This window comes from Salmo salar, chromosome ssa17, assembly GCF_905237065.1.
Source record: "Salmo salar chromosome ssa17, Ssal_v3.1, whole genome shotgun sequence".
NCBI classification, from domain to species: domain Eukaryota; kingdom Metazoa; phylum Chordata; class Actinopteri; order Salmoniformes; family Salmonidae; genus Salmo; species Salmo salar.
This window is the reverse complement of record NC_059458.1, coordinates 39,160,838-39,183,481: the sequence shown is the minus strand read 5'-3', so window position 1 is coordinate 39,183,481 and position 22,644 is coordinate 39,160,838. Positions and strand designations below refer to the sequence as shown.

Here is a 22,644-nt window from a genome sequence, read left to right as displayed (position 1 = left end):
TTCACGAACAAGAAGGTAATGTAGCTAATCCCTCATGAACAACAAGGTGTATCCTACTCTGTCCTCTCTAATGCAATAGAGAGATGTGTAAACTATCTACACATCCAACTCCTAACGAGCAGCGTTAGGCCACACACACACACACACACACACACACACACACACACACACACATCCACATTAGCGTGTGTTAGGTGATCTCCCCCACTGAGGGCCTCTTCAACAGGTTAAGGATGAAATAGACTCCAGAAGGCTGTGAGCTCTGAGGGGATCCTGCTCCTACCGTTCAGCTCTACACCAGAGAGAGAGAGACGTTCTCCCAGGCCTCTCAGGGAGGCTGTAGCGGACCAGACGTTCTCCCAGGCCTCTCAGGGAGGCTGTAGTGGACCAGACGTTCTCCCAGGCCTCTCAGGGAGGCTGTAGTGGACCAGACGTTCTCCCAGGCCTCTCAGGGAGGCTGTAGTGGACCAGACGTTCTCCCAGGCCTCTCAGGGAGGCTGTAGTGGACCAGACGTTCTCCCAGGCCTCTCAGGGAGGCTGTAGTGGACCAGACGTTCTCCCAGGCCTCTCAGGGAGGCTGTAGTGGACCAGACGTTCCAGTGCTGCGTTTCAACTGAAGCACCACACATATGATCACGCTGGCTGGTTCCATGTGTTGGACCAGGACTCATAGAACCCTACACCCTCAGAGTAGAGGAGGACCCTACATCCTCTGAGTAGAGGAGGAGGACCCTACACCCTCAGAGTAGAGGAGGAGGACCCTGCACCCTCAGAGTAGAGGAGGAGGACCCTGCACCCTCAGAGTAGAGGAGGAGGACCCTGCACCCTCTGAGTAGAGGAGGAGGACCCTGCACCCTCTGAGTAGAGGAGGAGGACCCTACACCCTCAGAGTAGAGGAGGAGGACCCTGCACCCTCAGAGTAGAGGAGGAGGACCCTGCACCCTCAGAGTAGAGGAGGAGGACCCTGCACCCTCAGAGTAGAGGAGGAGGACCCTGCACCCTCAGAGTAGAGGAGGAGGACCCTGCACCCTCAGAGTAGAGGAGGAGGACCCTGCACCCTCTGAGTAGAGGAGGAGGACCCTGCACCCTCTGAGTAGAGGAGGAGGACCCTGCACCCTCTGAGTAGAGGAGGAGGACCCTGCACCCTCTGAGTAGAGGAGGAGGACCCTGCACCCTCTGAGTAGAGGAGGAGGGACCCAAAAGCCTCAGTATTGATGAAGTCCTCTATTTGTCCTAATACCATGGAAACAGACAGTGGACTAGAGTCACCACGGATGCCACCAAGGATCATCTCTTGTCTGGGAGAGTAGGAAGGTGTCCCACTGCTGAATTGGTTCTGGTACTCCCTGTCCCTTCTGAAATAATTCTTAACCCTGGACTTATTCCACATTTTGTTGTTACAGCCTAAATTCAAAATAGATTAAATAAATACAAAATCTCTCACCCATCTATACACAACACACCATAATAACAAAGTGAAAACACATTTCTAGATAATGTTTGCACATTTATTGAACATGAAATACAGAAAATGTATTTACGTAAGTATTCACACCCCTGAGTCAATACGTTGTAGAAACAGAGTACCGTGGAAACAGACTACCGTGGAAACAGAGTACCGTGGAAACAGAGTACCGTGGAAACAGAGTACCGTGGAAACAGAGTACCGTGGAAACAGAGTACCGTGGAAACAGAGTACCGTGGAAACAGACTACCGTGGAAACAGACTACCGTGGAAACAGAGTACCGTGGAAACAGAGTACCGTGGAAACAGACTACCGTGGAAACAGACTACCGTGGAAACAGAGTACCGTGGAAACAGAGTACCGTGGAAGCAGAGTACCGTGGAAACAGACAGGAGGATGTTTGGCAGCGATTTACAGCTTTCTGTGTAAGTCTGAGATATTTTCACATCTGGTTTATGCAACGTTCTTTTCAAAATTCTTCAAGCTCTGTCAAATTGGTGGTTGTTCATTGCTAGGCAACCATGTTCTGGTTTTGCCATAGATTTTCAAGTAGATTCACAGTAAAAAAGTATTCAGACCCTTTGACTTTTTCAACATTTTGTTACGTTACAGCCTTATTCTATATTTGATTAAATATAATTTTCCCTCATCAATCTACACACAATTCCCCATAATGAATATAAAAATCGGTTTTTAGAATTTTTTGCAAATTTATTAACAATTTAAAACAAAATATCAAGTTTTCGTAAGTATTCAGACCCTTTACGTTCAGATACTTGTCCCAAAGCCACTCCTGCGTTGTCTTGGCTGTGTGCTTAGGGTCATTGTCCTGTTGGAAGGTGAACCTTCGACCCAGTCTGAGGTCCTGAGCTCTCTGAAGCAGGTTTTCATCAATGATCTCTCTGTTCTTTGCTCCGTTCATCTTTCCCTCGATCCTGACTAGTCTCCCAGCCCCTGCTGCTGAAAAACATCCCCTCGGCATGATGCTGCCACCACCATGCTTCACCGTAGGGATGGTGCCAGGTTTCCTCCAGACGTGATGCTTGGCATTCAGACCAAAGAGTTCACTTAAACCTAACCTTAACCACACTGTTAACCTTAATGCCTAATTTTAAATTAAGACCAAATGGCACATTTTTGTTTTCATACATTTTTACAATATAGCCGTTTTGAATTTGCAGCTGGCCTATCTAAGGGGAAATCACTCAGTTCTGCCTGCAGGACAAGAGTCATGACGACAAACGTCAACCTAGACAAGAGTCATGACGACAAACGTCAACCTGGACAGGAGTCATGACGACAAACGTCAACCTGGACAGGAGTCATGACGACAAACGTCAACCTGGACAGGAGTCATGACGACAAACGTCAACCTGGACAGGAGTCATGACGACCAACGTCAACCTGGACAGGAGTCATGCGACGACAAACGTCAACCTGGACAGAAGTCGCGACGACAAACGTCAACCTGGACAGGAGTCATGACGACCAACGTCAACCTGGACAGGAGTCGCGACGACCAACGTCAACCTGGACAGGAGTCGCGACGACCAACGTCAACCTGGACAGGAGTCGCGACGACCAACGTCAACCTGGACAGGAGTCGCGACGACCAACGTCAACCTGGACAGGAGTCGCGACGACCAACGTCAACCTGGACAGGAGTCGCGACGACCAACGTCAACCTGGACAGGAGTCATGACGACCAACGTCAACCTGGACAGAAGTCATGACGACCAACGTCAACCTGGACAGGAGTCGCGACGACCAACGTCAACCTGGACAGGAGTCACGACGACCAACGTCAACCTGGACAGGAGTCGCGACGACCAACGTCAACCTGGACAGGAGTCATGACGACCAACGTCAACCTGGACAGGAGTCATGACGACCAACGTCAACCTGGACAGGAGTCATGACGACCAACGTCAACCTGGACAGGAGTCATGACGACCAACGTCAACCTGGACAGGAGACATGACGACCAACGTCAACCTGGACAGGAGACATGACGACCAACGTCAACCTGGACAGGAGTCATGACGACCAACGTCAACCTGGACAGGAGACATGACGACCAACGTCAACCTGGACAGGAGTCATGACGACCAACGTCAACCTGGCCAGGAGACATGACGACCAACGTCAACCTGGACAAGAGTCATTCTTCTTGTATTACTATTTTAATTGTATTTTATATATTTTTAACTCTCTCGTAAGAAAGTATTTCACGGTAAAGTCAAGACCCGTTGTCTTTTAGCGCATGTGACAGATAAAATTGGATTTGATTTATTTGATTAGAAACGTGTGTAGCCTCTATATCTTTACTTTAAATGATGATAAATGCCGTTTGGGGATGCAGCCTCAGCCACTCAGGGAGGAGGTGTCGTCGTCTGGCACACCGCTCCTCGTCTCCTCTCGCTGTAAGGTCTTGTGTAATCCTGTTGCCACAACAGGTGCCAAGCGCCTCTTTTACCCACGGGCACCGACTCACAGACCTTGCCCTCGCCTCCTGCTGCATCTTGGGATACGCCTCGCCCACAGCGCCTGCGGAGGCTGCCAGACAGGTGTTCCAAACCAGCTGTCAGTGTCTTTCCCCCTCCCTTCCTCCTCCGCTCCCTCTTCCTCCCTCCCTTCCTCCTTCCCTCCCTCTCTTTCTCTTTTTCCCTCCCTCCCTTCCTCCTTCCCTCCCTCTCTTCCTCTTTCCCTTTTTCCCTCCCTTCCTCTTTCTCCTTCCCTCCCCCTCTTCCTCCTTCCTTCCCTCCCTCCCTCTCTTTCTCCTCCCCTCCCCCTCTTTCTCCTTCCCCTCCCTCCCCTCCTCCTTCCCTCTCTCCCCTCCTCCTTCCCTCTCTCCCCTCCTCCTTCCCTCTCTCCCCTCCTCCTTCCCTCTCTCCCCTCCTTCCCTCTCTCCCCTCCTCCTTCCCTCTCTCCCCTCCTCCTTCCCTCCCTCCCTCCCTCCCTCCCTTGTAGTTATTATTATAACTCAGTTGATTAATAATAAACTACATCAATCTGACTCCACTATTATGTGAGTAAATCCTTTAGCCCATAAACGGATACTGATGAATCTAGCCAGCTTGAGAGTCTACGCGTCAACACTCGGGAATTCTCTAAAATGACATTGGGAGGGAGGGCTTATCATAGAGAAAATAACATTAAATTCTCTGGGAACAGTTCTGGTGGACATTCCTGCGGTCAGCATGCCAATTGCACATGCCCTCAGCTTGAGACATCTGTGGTGTTGGGTTGTGTGATGAAACTGACAATTTTTTTACAGTGGCTTTTTATTATCCCCAGCACAAGGTGCACCTGTGTAATGATCATGCTGTTTAATCAGCTTCTTGATATGCCACTCCTGTCAGGTGGATGGATTATCTTGGCTAAGGAGAAATGCTCACTAACAGGGATGTAAACAGAAATCAGTTTTTTGTGAGTATGGAACATTTCTGGGATATTTTATTTTAGCTCGTGAAACATGGGACCAACACTTTGAATGTTGCGTTTATATTTTTGTTCAGTACATTTGGGAAAAGCCATTTTGAATCAACAGGCCGGGCTGGCGTAAGCAACTGGCCAGATGCGAGTATCACCTCTGTGTTCCACTACCCTCTCTTTCTCGCCAAATGAAACGAGGAGGGAAATGTGTTTAGTGTCTTTCCTTCCCTTCATCCCTCCCTTCTCTCTCCTCTTCATCCCTCCCTTCTCTCTCCCCTTCATCCCTCCCTTCTCTCTCCCCTTCATCCCTCCCTTCTCTCTCCCCTTCATCCCTCTCTCCCTCTCTCTTCCCTTCATCCCTCCCTCTCTCGTCCCTTCATCCCTCCCTCCCTCTCTTCCCTTCATCCCTCCCTTCTCTCTCCCCTTCATCCCTCTCTCCCTCTCTCTTCCCTTCATCCCTCCCTCTCTCGTCCCTTCATCCCTCTCTCCCTCTCTTCCCTTCATCCCTCCCTTCTCTCTCCCCTTCATCCCTCCCTTCTCTCTCCCCTTCATCCCTCCCTTCTCTCTCCCCTTCATCCCTCCCTCCCTCTCTCGTCCCTTCATCCCTCCCTCCCTCTCTCTCCCCTTCATCCTTCCCTCTCGCGTCCCTTCATCCCTCCCTCACTCTTCCCTTCATCCCTCCCTCTCTTGTCCCTTCATCCCTCCCTTCTCTCTCCCCTTCATCCCTCCCTCCCTCTCTCGTCCCTTCATCCCTCCCTCCCTCTCGTCCCTTCATCCCTCCCTTCTCTCTCCCCTTCATCCCTCCCTCCCTCTCTTCCCTTCATCCCTCCCTTCTCTCTCCCCTTCATCCCTCCCTCCCTCTCTTCCCTTCATCCCTCCCTTCTCTCTCCCCTTCATCCCTCCCTCCCTCTCTCGTCCCTTCATCCCTCCCTCCCTCTCGTCCCTTCATCCCTCCCTTCTCTCTCCCCTTCATCCCTCTCTCCCTCTCGTCCCTTCATCCCTCCCTCCCTCTCGTCCCTTCATCCCTCCCTTCTCTCTCCCCTTCATCCCTCCCTTCTCTCTCCCCTTCATCCCTCCCTCCCTCTCTTCCCTTCATCCCTCCCACTCTCGTCCCTTCATCCCTCCCTTCTGTCTCCCCTTCATCCCTCCCTCCCTCTCTCCCCTTCATCCCTCCCTTCTCTCTCCCCTTCATCCCTCCCTCCCTCTCTCTTCCCTTCATCCCTCCCTCCCTCTCTTCCCTTCATCCCTCCCTTCTCTCTCCCCTTCATCCCTCCCTCCCTCTCTCGTCCCTTCATCCCTCCCTCCCTCTCGTCCCTTCATCCCTCCCTTCTCTCTCCCCTTCATCCCTCCCTCCCTCTCGTCCCTTCATCCCTCCCTCCCTCTCGTCCCTTCATCCCTCCCTTCTCTCTCCCCTTCATCCCTCCCTTCTCTCTCCCCTTCATCCCTCCCTCCCTCTCTTCCCTTCATCCCTCCCTCCCTCTCGTCCCTTCATCCCTCCCTTCTCTCGTCCCTTCATCCCTCCCTTCTCTCTCCCCTTCATCCCTCTCTTCCCTTCATCCCTCCCTCCCTCTCGTCCCTTCATCCCTCCCTTCTCTCGTCCCTTCATCCCTCCCTCCCTTCTCTCTTTCCGTCGTTCCTGCTCTCTTCTGTTTCCGTCCTTATGAAGACAGGAGGAAACAGAAGGATGGTGTTTTCTCTGGTTAGCAGGCCTGCCTCGCTGTGCTGTCCAGACCAAACACACTGTTACTGCAGCAACCTTTTTAATTGTCTTCTTTATCAAAACAAAGTCTGGCAACACAATTCAATCCACATTCTTTAAGACGGGCTTAATTAATCATTGTGGGCAAATGAAAGACTTCCTGAAATAATAAAGCATTGTAAAACATTTCACATTACGGATATGCTAATTCGACTAACTTGAAATTAGATTTTGATATGTTATGTTTATCTTGAATCCTCAGAGTTTTCTGAGAATAGGAGCATCGAGTGTCTGATCCCTGGCAAGACTGGCGGTGTTCCTCACAGCATATGGTCATAATGGTTAATAAACGCTTCTCACTTAAGATGGTGTGCATTCACAGCTGTCGTTACCCCCCCCCTCTCCACACACACACACACACACACACACACACACACACACACACACACACACCAATCCTCAATGGCCCTCAAGCTCTTTCCTACCACACAGCCTGCCGATCGGACTGACACCTCTAACTGTGAAGTGAAGGGAATACAATTCATATTCAATGTATTGACCTTTACTATTGAGGAGTAATATAGTACATCAAATATACACAAGACTGTTACAAAATCAGTTACAACTCTCACACACACACACACACACACACACACACACACACACACACACACACACACACACACACACACACACACACATAAAATAACAAAATGTGTTGTTTATTCGGTTGTGTTTCTCTGTCTAAATGATGTCTTCATAAACAGCTTCTGTTGTTGTTGTTGTGTTGGGATGTTTCTATGTTAGAACCAGTCTGACTGTTCTCCAGGCTATGGGACTACATCAGGAGAGAGATACAGTCGTTCTGGTGTTGTTACCCTCCTCTCCCTCCATGTTAGAACCAGTCTGACTGTTCTCCAGGCTATGGGACTACATCAGGAGAGAGATACAGTCGTTCTGGTGTTGTTACCCTGGGTGGGCAATGTCTTTACATTCCAGTTTTAATGATGGCTGTGTTATCTGCTGTGTTAAACAATGTCTTCAGATTCCAGTTTTAATGATGGCTGTGTTATCTCCTGTGTTAAACAATGTCTTTAAATTCCAGTTTTAATGATGGCTGTGTTATCTCCTGTGTTAAACCAGAAGCTGTGGGGTTCTGTTGGGAAACTCTTCCAGCACGACATGTTATAGATCTCTCTATGTGTGAATGGTTAACATATCAGTTATCTGTCCTGTCTGATTCCAGTATGGTTAACATATCAGTTATCTGTCCTGTCTGATTCCAGTATGGTTAACCTATCAGTTATCTGTCCTGTCTGATTCCAGTATGGTTAACATGTCAGTTGTGTGTCCTGTCTGATTCCAGTATGGTTAACATGTCAGTTGTGTGTCCTGTCTGATTCCAGTATGGTTAACATATCAGTTCTGTCCTGTCTGATTCCAGTATGGTTAACATATCAGTTCTCTCCTGTCTGATTCCAGTATGGTTAACATATCAGTTCTGTCCTGTCTGATTCCAGTATGGTTAACATATCAGTTCTGTCCTGTCTGATTCCAGTATGGTTAACACATCAGTTCTGTCCTGTCTGATTCCAGTATGGTTAACACATCAGTTGTGTGTCCTGTCTGATTCCAGTATGGTTAACACATCAGTTGTGTGTCCTGTCTGATTCCCCTATGGCTGCTTAATGTATTAACTGTTGTGTCTGTCCCTTCTTGGATGGTTTGGAGAGTCTCCTGTCAGGGTTATGTGTCCGTGGTGTTGATGGCAGTACAGAGTGGTTTGTGTGTCTATGTGACGTGTAATCTGTTGTCTGGTTCTAGTATGGTTTGGAGCGTATCCTGGGAGAGGAGAAGTGTTTGTCCCTGTTGGCCCGAGCTATCGACCCCACCCAGCCCGCCATGATGACCGACGTGGTCAAGCTGCTGTCGGCCATCTGCATTGTGGGCGAGGAGAACACGTACGTCCCCAGCCCTGCTTCACTCTGCCCTGACTTTCTCTAGCCAATCTCTCCTCCATCACCCATGTTATATATCCTCTGTTCTCCTCTACCTCTCCTCCATCACCCATGTTATCTATCCTCTGTTCTCCTCTACCTCTCCTCCATCACCCATGTTATCTATCCTCTGTTCTCCTCTACCTCTCCTCCATCACCCATGTTATCTATCTCCTGTTCTCCTCTACCTCTCCTCCATCACCCATGTTATCTATCCTCTCTTCTCCTCCACCTCTCCTCCATCACCCATGTTATCTATCCTCTGTTCTCCTCTACCTCTCCTCCATCACCCATGTTATATATCCTCTGTTCTCCTCTACCTCTCCTCCATCACCCATGTTATCTATCCTCTCTTCTCCTCCACCTCTCCTCCATCACCCATGTTATCTATCCTCTCTTCTCCTCCACCTCTCCTCCATCACCCATGTTATCTATCCTCTGTTCTCCTTCACCTCTCCTCCATCACCCATGTTATCTATCCTCTGTTCTCCTTCACCTCTCCTCCATCACCCATGTTATCTATCCCCTGTTCTCCTTCACCTCTCCTCCATCACCCATGTTATCCATCCTCTGTTCTCCTCCACCTCTCCTCCATCACCCATGTTATCTATCCTCTGTTCTCCTTCACCTCTCCTCCATCACCCATGTTATCCATCCCCTGTTCTCCTCCACCTCTCCTCCATCACCCATGTTATCTATCCTCTGTTCTCCTCCACCTCTCCTCCATCACCCATGTTATCTATCCTCTGTTCTCCTCCATCACCCATGTTATATATCCTCTGTTCTCCTTCACCTCTCCTCCATCACTCATGTTATCTATCCTCTGTTCTCCTCCACCTCTCCTCCATCACCCATGTTATCTATCCTCTGTTCTCCTTCACCTCTCCTCCATCACCCATGTTATCTATCCTCTGTTCTCCTCCACCTGTCCTCCATCACCCATGTTATCTATCCTCTGTTCTCCTCCATCACCCATGTTATCCATCCTCTGTTCTCCTCTACCTGTCCACCTCTCCTCCATCACCCAGAGCTCTATGGGTAGTAGTGCACTTCTTAGGGAATAGGGTGCCATTTGGGACATTTTGTTAAAATCCTCTCCTTCTCTTCCTCTGAGTAACACTTTTCAGGGGAAACGTGACATCAGATCCCCAATCATTATCATACAGATACTGTGGGAGTCCCTCCAAAAATCTGATTCTTAATGTGTTTTCTAAGAAGGAACGGCACTACGAGGTGGAAGAGCTTCAGAACGCACGACTAAACGCTGAATGAATCAACAAACTAAAGAAAGCACAGCCAACAACAGAAAGAAAGACAGTTGGCAGAGAGCTGGAGTCGTAGACAGAAAGACAGTTGGCAGAGAGCTGGAGTCGTAGACAGAAAGACACTTGGCAGAGAGCTGGAGTCGTAGACAGAAAGACACTTGGCAGAGAGCTGGAGTCGTAGACAGAAAGACACTTGGCAGAGAGCTGGAGTCGTAGACAGAAAGACACTTGGCAGAGAGCTGGAGTCGTAGACAGAAAGACAGTTGGCAGAGAGCTGGAGTCGTAGACAGAAAGACAGTTGGCAGAGAGCTGGAGTCGTAGACAGATGGAGAAATCCCCTAGGTGAATGCGTTGTAATCATTTCAGCCGTTTGTGTGGCCGGTCATGCGTTTTGTTTTTCCATTTAGTCTGGAGAAGGTCCTTGAAGCCATCACCACAGCAGGAGAACACAGGGCCACGGAGAGGTTCAGTCCAATCGTAGAAGGACTCAGAGATCGCTCCGTCCAATTACAAGTAAGTGCAAAGGGGTCCTTACTCGCTGCTAGAACCAGGGTCCCAAATGGCATCCTATTACCAATGTAGTGCACTGCTATTGACCAGAGCCCTATGGGTCAAAGTAGTGCACTATATAGGGAATAAGGTACCATTTGGTAGGCTGCTAGAATCAGACACTCAGCGTTGTTGTTTTCAAAGCCAAAAAAGAAAAGATATGAGGAAGGAAATAGTATGAAATGATTACATGACTGCTTTTTATTCACAGAAAGTGTTCTAAATGTTGGGTACTATACAGATTCACCTTGTCCTACAGTAGTCAGCCCTCTCTCTCTGTTTCTCTGTCTCTCTCTCTCTCTGTCTCTCTCTAAGTCTCTCTCTGTCTCTCTCTCTCTGTCTCTCTGTCTCTCTCTCTCTCTGTCTCTCTCTAAGTCTCTCTCTCTCTCTCTGTCTCTCTCTCTCTCTGTCTCTCTCTCTCTCTGTCTCTCTCTCTCTCTGTCTCTCTCTCTCTCTGTCTGTCACTCTGTCTCTCTCTGTCTTTGTCTCTCTCTCTGTCTCTCTCTCTGTCTGTCACTCTGTCTCTCTCTGTCTTTGTCTCTCTCTCTGTCTCTCTCTCTCTGTCTGTCACTCTGTCTCTCTCTGTCACTCTGTCTCTCTCTGTCTTTGTCTCTCTCTCTGTCTTTGTCTCTCTCTCTGTCTGTCTGTCTGTCACTCTGTCTCTCTGTCTTTGTCTCTCTCTCTGTCTTTGTCTCTCTCTCTGTCTCTCTCTCTCTCTGTCTGTCACTCTGTCTCTCTCACACACTCCTACACACTTCACTCCATAAGAAACTAAATACAAAAAATCCCCATCAAGAAGTAAACAACTATGAAAACATTGCTGATCCTCCAGGGTTAAAACCAACAAACTGATCTGATCATCATTCTCCACAACACCTGACTACAGCAGTTTAATTAGTTCATTATCTTGTTGGGATGAGGAGACGAGAGAGCAGGAGGCTGAGGGATGAGGAGACGAGAGAGCAGGAGGCTGAGGGATGAGGAGACGAGAGAGCAGGAGGCTGAGGGATGAGGAGACGAGAGAGCAGGAGGCTGAGGGATGAGGAGACGAGAGAGCAGGAGGCTGAGGGATGAGGAGACGAGAGGGCAGGAGGCTGAGGGATGAGGAGACGAGAGGGCAGGAGGCTGAGGGATGAGGAGACGAGAGGGCAGGAGGCTGAGGGATGAGGAGACGAGAGGGCAGGAGGCTTACTCTCTAGCATGGAGCCCCAGGAGTCTTACTGTCTGGGGTAGGGATTGGGAAGGCCAGGCTAATCTTACTGTCTTGGGTAGGGCCCCAGGAAGGTCAGGCTAGTCTTACTGTCTGGGGTAAGGCCCCAGGAAGGTCAGGCTAGTCTTACTGTCTGGGGTAAGGCCCCAGGAAGGTCAGGCTAGTCTTACTGTCTGCGGTAAGGCCCCAGGAAGGTCAGGCTAGTCTTACTGTCTGGGGTAGGGCCCCAGGAAGGTCAGGCTAGTCTTACTGTCTGGGGTAGGGCCCCAGGAAGGTCAGGCTAGTCTTACTGTCTGGGGTAAGGCCCCAGGAAGGTCAGGCTAGTCTTACTGTCTGGGGTAAGGCCCCAGGAAGTTCAGGCTAGTCTTACTGTCTGGGGTAAGGCCCCAGGAAGGTCAGGCTAGTCTTACTGTCTGGGGTAAGGCCCCAGGAAGTTCAGGCTAGTCTTACTGTCTGGGGTAAGGCCCCAGGAAGGTCAGGCTAGTCTTACTGTCTGGGGTAAGGCCCCAGGAAGGTCAGGCTAGTCTTACTGTCTGGGGTAAGGCCCCAGGAAGGTCAGGCTAGTCTTACTGTCTGGGGTAAGGCCCCAGGAAGTTCAGGCTAGTCTTACTGTCTGGGGTAAGGCCCCAGGAAGTTCAGGCTAGTCTTACTGTCTGGGGTAGGTCTCATCTCTACTCCCTGTCTCTGCTCTCTGTCTCTCACTCTCTCCTTGTCTCTCTTCCTGTCTCTGTCTCTACTCTGTCTCTACTCTCTCTCCCTCCCTCTGTCTCTCTCTCTCTCTCTCTCTCTCTCTCTCTCTCTCTCTCTCTCCCTGTCTCTCTCCCTCCCTGTCTCTCTGTCTCTGTCTGTCTCTGCTCTCTGTCTCTCCCTCTCCCTGTCTCTGTCTCTCTCTCCCCTCCCATCTGTCTAATACCATATTCAGTAATCAGAATAGCTTGTCATTCAGTCTGTTGTCAGGTCCACATTAGCAGGAGGAGGGTTAGTGTAATCATGGTAACTATATGCCTCACTGCTTTCACAACATGATCAAACCAGATACAGAACAAATAAAGGACCTTCTGATCCAGGTCAACTGAATATGGTGTTGAGAAGGAGAGTAACACCTGACTGGGTGTTTTATATGGAAGATATTCCACATGGATCAGGATGTGTTTTATAGGGAAGATATTCCACATGGATCAGGATGTGTTTTATATGGAAGATATTCCACATGGATCAGGATGTGTTTTATATGGAAGATATTCCACATGGATCAGGATGTGTTTTATAGGGAAGATATTCCACATGGATCAGGATGTGTTTTATAGGGAAGATATTCCACATGGATCAGGATGTGTTTTATATGGAAGATATTCCACATGGATCAGGATGTGTTTTATATGGAAGCTATTCCACATGGATCAGGATGTGTTTTATATGGGAGATATTCCACATGGATCAGGATGTGTTTTATATGGAAGATATTCCACATGGATCAGGATGTGTTTTATATGGAAGATATTCCACATGGATCAGGATGTGTTTTATTTGGAAGATATTCCACATGGATCAGGATGTGTTTTATATGGAAGATATTCCACATGGATCAGGATGTGTTTTATAGGGAAGATATTCCACATGGATCAGGATGTGTTTTATATGGAAGATATTCCACATGGATCAGGATGTGTTTTATATGGAAGATATTCCACATGGATCAGGATGTGTTTTATAGGGAAGATATTCCACATGGATCAGGATGTGTTTTATAGGGAAGATATTCCACATGGATCAGGATGTGTTTTATATGGAAGATATTCCACATGGATCAGGATGTGTTTTATATGGAAGCTATTCCACATGGATCAGGATGTGTTTTATATGGGAGATATTCCACATGGATCAGGATGTGTTTTATATGGAAGATATTCCACATGGATCAGGATGTGTTTTATATGGAAGATATTCCACATGGATCAGGATGTGTTTTATTTGGAAGATATTCCACATGGATCAGGATGTGTTTTATATGGAAGATATTCCACATGGATCAGGATGTGTTTTATAGGGAAGATATTCCACATGGATCAGGATGTGTTTTATATGGAAGATATTCCACATGGATCAGGATGTGTTTTATATGGAAGATATTCCACATGGATCAGGATGTGTTTTATAGGGAAGATATTCCACATGGATCAGGATGTGTTTTATATGGAAGATATTCCACATGGATCAGGATGTGTTTTATATGGAAGATATTCCACATGGATCAGGATGTGTTTTATATGGAAGCTATTCCACATGGATCAGGATGTGTTTTATATGGGAGATATTCCACATGGATCAGGATGTGTTTTATATGGAAGATATTCCACATGGATCAGGATGTGTTTTATATGGAAGATATTCCACATGGATCAGGATGTGTTTTATTTGGAAGATATTCCACATGGATCAGGATGTGTTTTATATGGAAGATATTCCACATGGATCAGGATGTGTACAACAGAAAGGGCTCATGTCCTGTGTGGTACAGTTGATCCTCTAGTGGCTAGCATGGAGCCCTATTCCCTATATAGTGCACTACTTTAGACCCTATTCCCTATATAGTGCACTACTTTAGACCCTATTCCCTATGTAGTGCACTACTTTACACCCTATTCCCTATGTAGTGCACTACTTTACACCCTATTCCCTATGTAGTGCACTACTTTAGACCAGAGCCCTAAAGAACCCTATTCCCTACATAGTGCACTACTTTAGACCAGAGCCCTATGGCACCTTATTTCTTATATAGTGTAGTATGAAGGGAGTTAGGGCACCATTTGCTCTGCAGCACTGTTTTACACAGTGATTCTCTGCTGTACATCTGCAGTATTATGAGAGTTTGACCCCCTGGACACCTCCTCTGTCTAACTGAGATGTTGGTGATGCCCCCTCCATCTCTGGCCAGCACACACACACACACACACACACACACACACACACACACACACACACACACACACACACACACACACCCACACTGCCCAGTGACCTGCTTCCAAGCATCCATCTGCACAGGGAGACACTGTGTTTGTGTCAGTCTGTTGTTGTTCTCAGTCCTTCCTGTTATGCCTGTCATTTCTGACTGTGTTTATGTATGTCTGCCTGTGGGATTGTACAATGTGTTTAATTAGCCAGAAGTCCGTCCCATCCAGGCAGACTCCAGCCTGTGGAGAGGAGAGAAGGCCTTATCAGAGAGGGGGGAGAGGCGAGGGGGAGCGGGTGGGAGGGGAACAGGAGAGAAGGAGGGGAGAGGGGAAGGAGGAGGGGAGAATAAGGCAGGAGGGGAGAAGAATATGTAGAGAAAATCAGAAAGTGTATCTGGGACTGAGGAGTTAGCTAGTATCGTGAAACACCAGGGTGGATGGTCTGGTATCGTGAAACACCAGGGTGGATGGTCTGGTATCGTGAAACACCAGGGTGGATGGTCTGGTATCGTGAAACACCAGGGTGGATGGTCTGGTATCGTGAAACACCAGGGTGGATGGTCTGGTATCGTGAAACACCAGGGTGGATGGTCTGGTATCGTGAAACACCAGGGTGGATGGTCTGGTATCGTGAAACACCAGGGTGGATGGTCTGGTATCGTGAAACACCAGGGTGGATGGTCTGGTATCGTGAAACACCAGGGTGGATGGTCTGGTATCGTGAAACACCAGGGTCATGTTTCCAGCCCTTTTAGTTATGTGGATCCATCAGGATGGGCTGTTATCTCCTCTTAGCTACTAGACAAACCCTGATCCCTTTAACCCTGTGTTGTATTAACTCACACCAGGCTCTCTGATATTCTTATCTCTCTCTCTGTGTGTGTGTGTGTGTGTGTGTGTGTGTGTGTGTGTGTGTGTGTGTGTGTGTGTGTGTGTGTGTGTGTGTGTGTGTGTGTGTGTGTGTGTGTGTGTGTGTGTGTGCAGCCCTGCTGTGTTCCCTGCTTGGCCCTGATTCATATCCCCCCTCTACTGCCATGCTGCAGTTGACTTCAGGAAGGTAAAGTGTGTAGGGACGTAACTTGAGGATAAATACGAGATAAAGTGTAGACTCGGCTGCTGAACAGACCATAGAAGCTCCACTGTGGTCTGACAGGAGGGTGGAAGGCTGGTCTGACAGGAGGGTGGAAGGCTGGTCTGACAGGAGGGTGGAAGGCTGGTCTGACAGGAGGGTGGAAGGCTGGTCTGACAGGAGGGTGGAAGGCTGGTCTGACAGGAGGGTGGAAGGCTGGTCTGACAGGAGGGTGGAAGGCTGGTCTGACAGGAGGGTGGAAGGCTGGTCTGACAGGAGGGTGGAAGGCTGGTCTGACAGGAGGGTGGAAGGCTGGTCTGACAGGAGGGTGGAAGGCTGGTCTGACAGGAGGGTGGAAGGCTGGTCTGACAGGAGGGTGGAAGGCTGGTCTGACAGGAGGGTGGAAGGCTGGTCTGACAGGAGGGTGGATATTTTTGGGTTGACGAATAACAAAAATAAATACTACTTCAAATACGAACTTTGTCAGTCGGCGGTGTCATCACAAGACACACACACTCTTTCTTTCTTTCTCTCTTTTTCTCTTTCCTTCCTCCTTCCTATTGTCCTCATGGAATAGACTGTAGGTCTGCAGCCCGTAGACAGAACAGATAGGTCTCTCTGCATACTGTATGTTGTGGTGTTTGTAGGTCTGTCTGGCTAGTCACCGACACGGGTCTCTCAATGTTACTTTAATAAATACACACATTCATTATAGACTAGTCATGGAAGTAGATTAAAACACTTTTTAAATTTGTATTAATAAAACCTTTTTTTTCCTTCATTTTTCTTAGTCCATTTCTCTTTATTGCCAAAAACCAAATCATTTAGTCCCGTCTAATCCCTATCTGTTCTCTATTTAGTCCCATCTAATCCCTATCTGTTCTCTATTTAGTCCCATCTAATCCCTATCTGTTCTCTATTTAGTCCCATCTAATCCCTATCTGTTCTCTATTTAGTCCCATCTAATCCCTATCTGTTCTCTATTTAGTCCCATCTAATCCCTATCTGTTCTCTATTTAGTCCCATCTAATCCCTATCTGTTCTCTATTTAGTCCCATCTAATCCCTATCTGTTCTCTATTTAGTCCCATCTAATCCCTATCTGTTCTCTATTTAGTCCCATCTAATCCCTATCTGTTCTCTATTTAGTCCCATCTAATCCCTATCTGTTCTCTATTTAGTCCCATCTAATCCCTATCTGTTCTCTATTTAGTCCCATCTAATCCCTATCTGTTCTCTATTTAGTCCCATCTAATCCCTATCTGTTCTCTATTTAGTCCCATCTAATCCCAAGGTGTGTGTCTGTTTCCTGTATGTAAATGACTCCCCTGTGATATATGAGACAGTGAGTGAAAACACAGACACTATTGATGTTGCTGTACGATGCCACTCGATCCTCAAATAATTACCCGTCTTTAACTGTTACGATGTCTAGATGGTTTTACCACAATCACCTGGAGATCACTGTCTACATGCTCTCATCAACACACACACACACACACACACACACACACACACACACACACACACACACACCCTCTCACACACACACACACACACACACCTCTCTCTCACACACACACACACCCTCTCTCTTTCACTCACACACACACACACACACACACACACACACACACACACACACACACACACACACACACACCCTCTCTCTTTCACACACACACACACACACACACACACACACACACACACACACACACACACACACACACACACACACACACACACACACACACCTCTCTCTCACACACACACACACCCTCTCTCTCTCACACACACCCTCTCTCTTTCTCACACACTCACACACACACACACACACACCGTCTCTCTCTCACAGACACACCACCCCCTCACTACGTCCTTATTTGATACTTCACACACCACTGCATCAGTTGTAAAGGATGAATAATTGATAGTAAAGTGTTGTCCTGACCAGTTGAACTCACATGGAGAGAAGGAGGGGACAGAATGTCTTCCAAAAGACTGAGCTCTGTCCTCAAAATGACTGTCAGAGACACACACACACACACACACACACACACACACACACACACACACACACACACACACACACACACACACACACACACACACACACACACACACACACACACACACACACACACACACACACACACACACACACGTGTTTGTGCAGGCAGGGAGGTTGTGTTATGCTGTTGTGAACTCAGAGTTTGTGACTACAGTAAAATAGAGATGTTAGTTGTGCTGTCCTGGTTTGCCTTCAGGAGAGGATTCATTTAGAATGCAGGGACTCACGCTTTTCACACACATGACTTCTGCTGGACACACACACACACACACACACACACACACACACACACACACACACACCCCCTCCCTCCCTCCCTCCCTCCCTCCCTCCCTCCCTCCCTCCCTCCCTCCCTCCCTCCCTCCCTCCCTCCCTCCCTCCTCCCTCCCTCCCTCCCTCCCTCCTCCCTCCCTCCCTCCCTCCCCCTCCCTCCCTCTCTCCCCTCCCCTCCCTCCCTCACCCTCTCTCCCCCTCCCTCTCCCTCCCTCCCTCCCTCCCTCCCTCTCCCTCCCTCACCCCCTCCCTCCCGTCTCTGGGTCTGAATGCGTGGTTCTGAATGTAATCTCTCTGTGTATTCTAGGTGGCCTGTATGCAGCTCATCAATGCTCTGGTGACATCTCCAGATGAGCTGGACTTCAGGCTTCACATCAGGAATGAATTTATTCGCTCCGGCCTCAGAGAGATATTACCGGTAAGCTAAGCATCGCTGCCCGCCCAGCCTCAGCCGTATAGCTATAAGCCATGTACGTATTAATATTTAAATTACTTGTCCACTTGAGTGAAATATTGTTGAATGCTTCGTGGCAAATAATTTACAAGGAGGAGAGGTCGCACGTCTCAGGGAATGTTGTTCACCAAGCAGCCAATCGGGGAGCAGCGCTACGAGGCGACTGGCTGTGTTGTCTGTCCCTGCCGGCTCTCTCTCTCTCTCTCCACCGCCCGCCCTAAACATTTACCTACTATCAACAACGCCAGAAGCAAGGAACACACAACGCACACACACACAAAACACACACACGCACACACACACACACACACACACACACACACACACACACACACACACACACACACACACACAATCACACACACACACACACACACACCAGGCAAACAAACAATGGCAGCGGCAGCAGCAATCAGCCACTACAGCGCTGGTTGCATCCCGAACGGCTCCCTATTCCCTACATAGTTTACCACTTTATTCCACATATCCTATGTACCCTGGTCAAAACTAGTGCACTATAAAATGAACAGGGTGCCATTTGGGATGCAGCACCGACTGTCTGGTGTTTTAGGGGGTCTAGAGGAGAGTAATGTCCTGTCTGGTGTTTTAGGGGGTCTAGAGGAGAGTAATGTCCTGTCTGGTGTTTTAGGGGGTCTAGAGGAGAGTAATGTTCTGTCTGGTGTTTTAGGGGGTCTAGAGGAGAGTAATGTCCTGTCTGGTGTTTTAGGGGTCTAGAGGAGGTAATGTTCTGTCTGGTGTTTTAGGGGGTCTAGAGGAGAGTAATGTCCTGTCTGGTGTTTTAGGGGGTCTAGAGGAGAGTAATGTCCTGTCTGGTGTTTTAGGGGTCTAGAGGAGAGTAATGTTCTGTCTGGTGTTTTAGGGGTCTAGAGGAGAGTAATGTCCTGTCTGGTGTTTTAGGGGGTCTAGAGGAGAGTAATGTCCTGTCTGGTGTTTTAGGGGGTCTAGAGGAGAGTAATGTCCTGTCTGGTGTTTTAGGGGGTCTAGAGGAGAGTAATGTCCTGTCTGGTGTTTTAGGGGGTCTAGAGGAGAGTAATGTTCTGTCTGGTGTTTTAGGGGGTCTAGAGGAGAGTAATGTCCTGTCTGGTGTTTTAGGGGGTCTAGAGGAGAGTAATGTCCTGTCTGGTGTTTTAGGGGGTCTGGAGGAGAGTAATGTTCTGTCTGGTGTTTTAGGGGGTCTAGAGGAGAGTAATGTCCTGTCTGGTGTTTTAGGGGGTCTGGAGGAGAGTAATGTTCTGTCTGGTGTTTTAGGGGGTCTAGAGGAGAGTAATGTCCTGTCTGGTGTTTTAGGGGGTCTAGAGGAGAGTAATGTCCTGTCTGGTGTTTTAGGGGGTCTAGAGGAGAGTAATGTCCTGTCTGGTGTTTTAGGGGGTCTAGAGGAGAGTAATGTCCTGTCTGGTGTTTTAGGGGGTCTAGAGGAGAGTAATGTTCTGTAGAAGGCTGTTTTACGACGGAGATCTAATTACCTTATTCATTGTTGCCGCCTCCTCCTTCTGTCCATCCTCCTCCTCCTTCTGTCCTTCCTTTTCCTCCTTCTGTCCTTCCTTTTCCTCCTTCTGTGTTTCCTCCTCCTCCTTCTGTCCTTCCTCCTCCTCCTTCTGTCCTTCCTTTTCCTCCTTCTGTCCATCCTCCTCCTCCTTCTGTCCATCCTCCTCCTCCTTCTGTCCATCCTCCTCCTCCTTCTGTCCTTCCTTTTCCTCCTTCTGTCCATCCTCCTCCTCCTTCTGTCCATCCTCCTCCTCCTTCTGTCCATCCTCCTCCTCCTTCTGTCCTTCCTTTTTCTTCCTCCTCCATTTTCTCTCCTCGTCTCTCTTATCCCCTTTTCCGCCTCCTTCTCATCTCTCCTCTCTTTCTTCCTGTCCTCCTGCTCCTTCTTCCTCATTCCTCCCTCTCTCTTCCTCATCCCTCCCTCTCTCTTCCTCCGTCTTTCCTGCAGCATCTGACAGCGATCAGGAACGATGCTCTGGACATTCAGCTCAAGGTGAATGAATTGAATTATATTTTTGGGTTAAACTAATAGCTGCATGATACAGGATGTTTATCTCAGATAATAACAGTTGAAGGTATGAAGTGAAAGGGGTTTAAAAGCCGTCCGTATTTGATGTGTATTTCCTGTATCTACGTGTCTCTTCCCAACAGGTGTTTGAGGAGCACAAGGAGGAGGATCTGATGGAGCTCAGTCACCGGCTGGAGGACATCAAGAGTGAACTGGAATATCCTTTTCTACTGTACACACACACACACACACACACACACACACACACACACACACACACACACACACACACACACACACACACACACACACACAGAGAGACACACACACACACACTCACGCGGTCTTTCACATACTGTACTGTGTTGATCTCACCTCTCCTCATTCAGTCTCATATCCATTATATATTCAGATACTAGAGCTGATACTGTTGAGCCCTTTTATGGAAGGTTCTCTGACATTAGGCCCTAATACAATAGCTGTTCTCCTCGTTCTTCTCTACAGTACCGTGTATCTATAGTCTCTATAATACCATATCTCTATAGTCTCTATAATACCATATATATAGTCTCTATAATACCATTTCTATAGTCTCTACAATACCGTGTATCTATAGTCTCTATAATACCATATCTCTATAGTCTCTATAATACCATATATATAGTCTCTATAATACCATTTCTATAGTCTCTACAATACCATATCTCTATAGTCTCTATAATACCATATCTCTATAGTCTCTATAATACCATATATATAGTCTCTATAATACCATATCTCTATAGTCTCTATAATACCATATCTCTATAGTCTCTATAATACCATATCTCTATAGTCTCTATAATACCATATCTCTATAGTCTCTATAATACCATATCTCTATAGTCTCTATAATACCATATCTCTATAGTCTCTATAATACCATATCTCTATAGTCTCTATAATACCATATCTCTATAGTCTCTACAATACCATATCTCTATAGTCTCTACAGTACCGTGTCTCTATAGTCTCTACAATACCATTTCTATAGTCTCTACAATACCGTGTATCTATAATCTCTATAATACCATATCTCTACAATACCATATCTCTATAGTCTCTACAGTACCGTGTCTCTATAGTCTCTATAATACCATTTCTATAGTCTCTACAATACCATATCTCTATAATACCGTGTATCTATAATCTCTACAACACCATATCTCTATAGTCTCTACAATACCATATCTCTATAGTCTCTACAACACCATATCTCTATAGTCTCTACAACACCATATCTCTACAATACCATATCTCTATAGTCTCTACAATACCATATCTCTATAGTCTCTACAACACCATATCTCTATAGTCTCTACAACACCATATCTCTACAATACCATATCTCTATAGTCTCTACAACACCATATCTCTATAGTCTCTACAACACCATATCTCTACAATACCATATCTCTATAGTCTCTACAGTACCGTATATCTATAGTCTCTACAACACCATATATCTATAGTCTCTACAACACCATATCTCTACAATACCATATCTCTATAGTCTCTACAACACCATATCTCTACAATACCATATCTCTATAGTCTCTACAGTACCGTGTATCTATAGTCTCTACAGTACCGTGTATCTATAGTCTCTACAGTACCGTGTATCTATAGTCTCTATAATACCGTGTATCTATAGTCTCTACAATACCATATCTCTACAATACCGTAAATCTATAGTCTCTATAATACCATATATCTATAGTCTCTACAATACCAAATCTCTACAATACCGTAAATCTATAGTCTCTATAATACCGTATATCTATAGTCTCTAGAATACCAAATCTCTACAATACCGTAAATCTATAGTCTCTATAATACCGTATATCTATAGTCTCTACAATACCATGTATCTATAGTCTCTACAATACCATATAACTATAGTCTCTACAATACCATATCTCTGTAGTCTCTACAATACCATATCTCTACAATACCATATCTCTACAATACCATATCTATAGTCTCTACAATACCGTGTATCTATAGTCTCTATAATACCATATAACTATAATCTCTACCATAACATATCTCTGTAGTCTCTACAATACCATATCTCTGTAGTCTCTACAATACCATATCTCTATAATCTCTACAATACCATATCTCTATAATCTCTACAATACCAT

General features: G+C 47.2%; 1 protein-coding gene across 1 annotated transcript in view; it reads left to right on the top strand.

Moving 5' to 3' along the window:
- LOC106591129 (protein diaphanous homolog 3) overlaps positions 1–22,644 on the top strand; it is a 764,911-nt gene that overhangs the window by 254,143 nt on the left and 488,124 nt on the right. Inside the window, 5 exon segments of the mRNA XM_045699589.1 lie at positions 8,425–8,561; positions 10,270–10,375; positions 18,298–18,408; positions 20,399–20,443; positions 20,602–20,675. Of these exon segments, the coding sequence (XP_045555545.1) occupies positions 8,425–8,561; positions 10,270–10,375; positions 18,298–18,408; positions 20,399–20,443; positions 20,602–20,675 (473 nt within the window).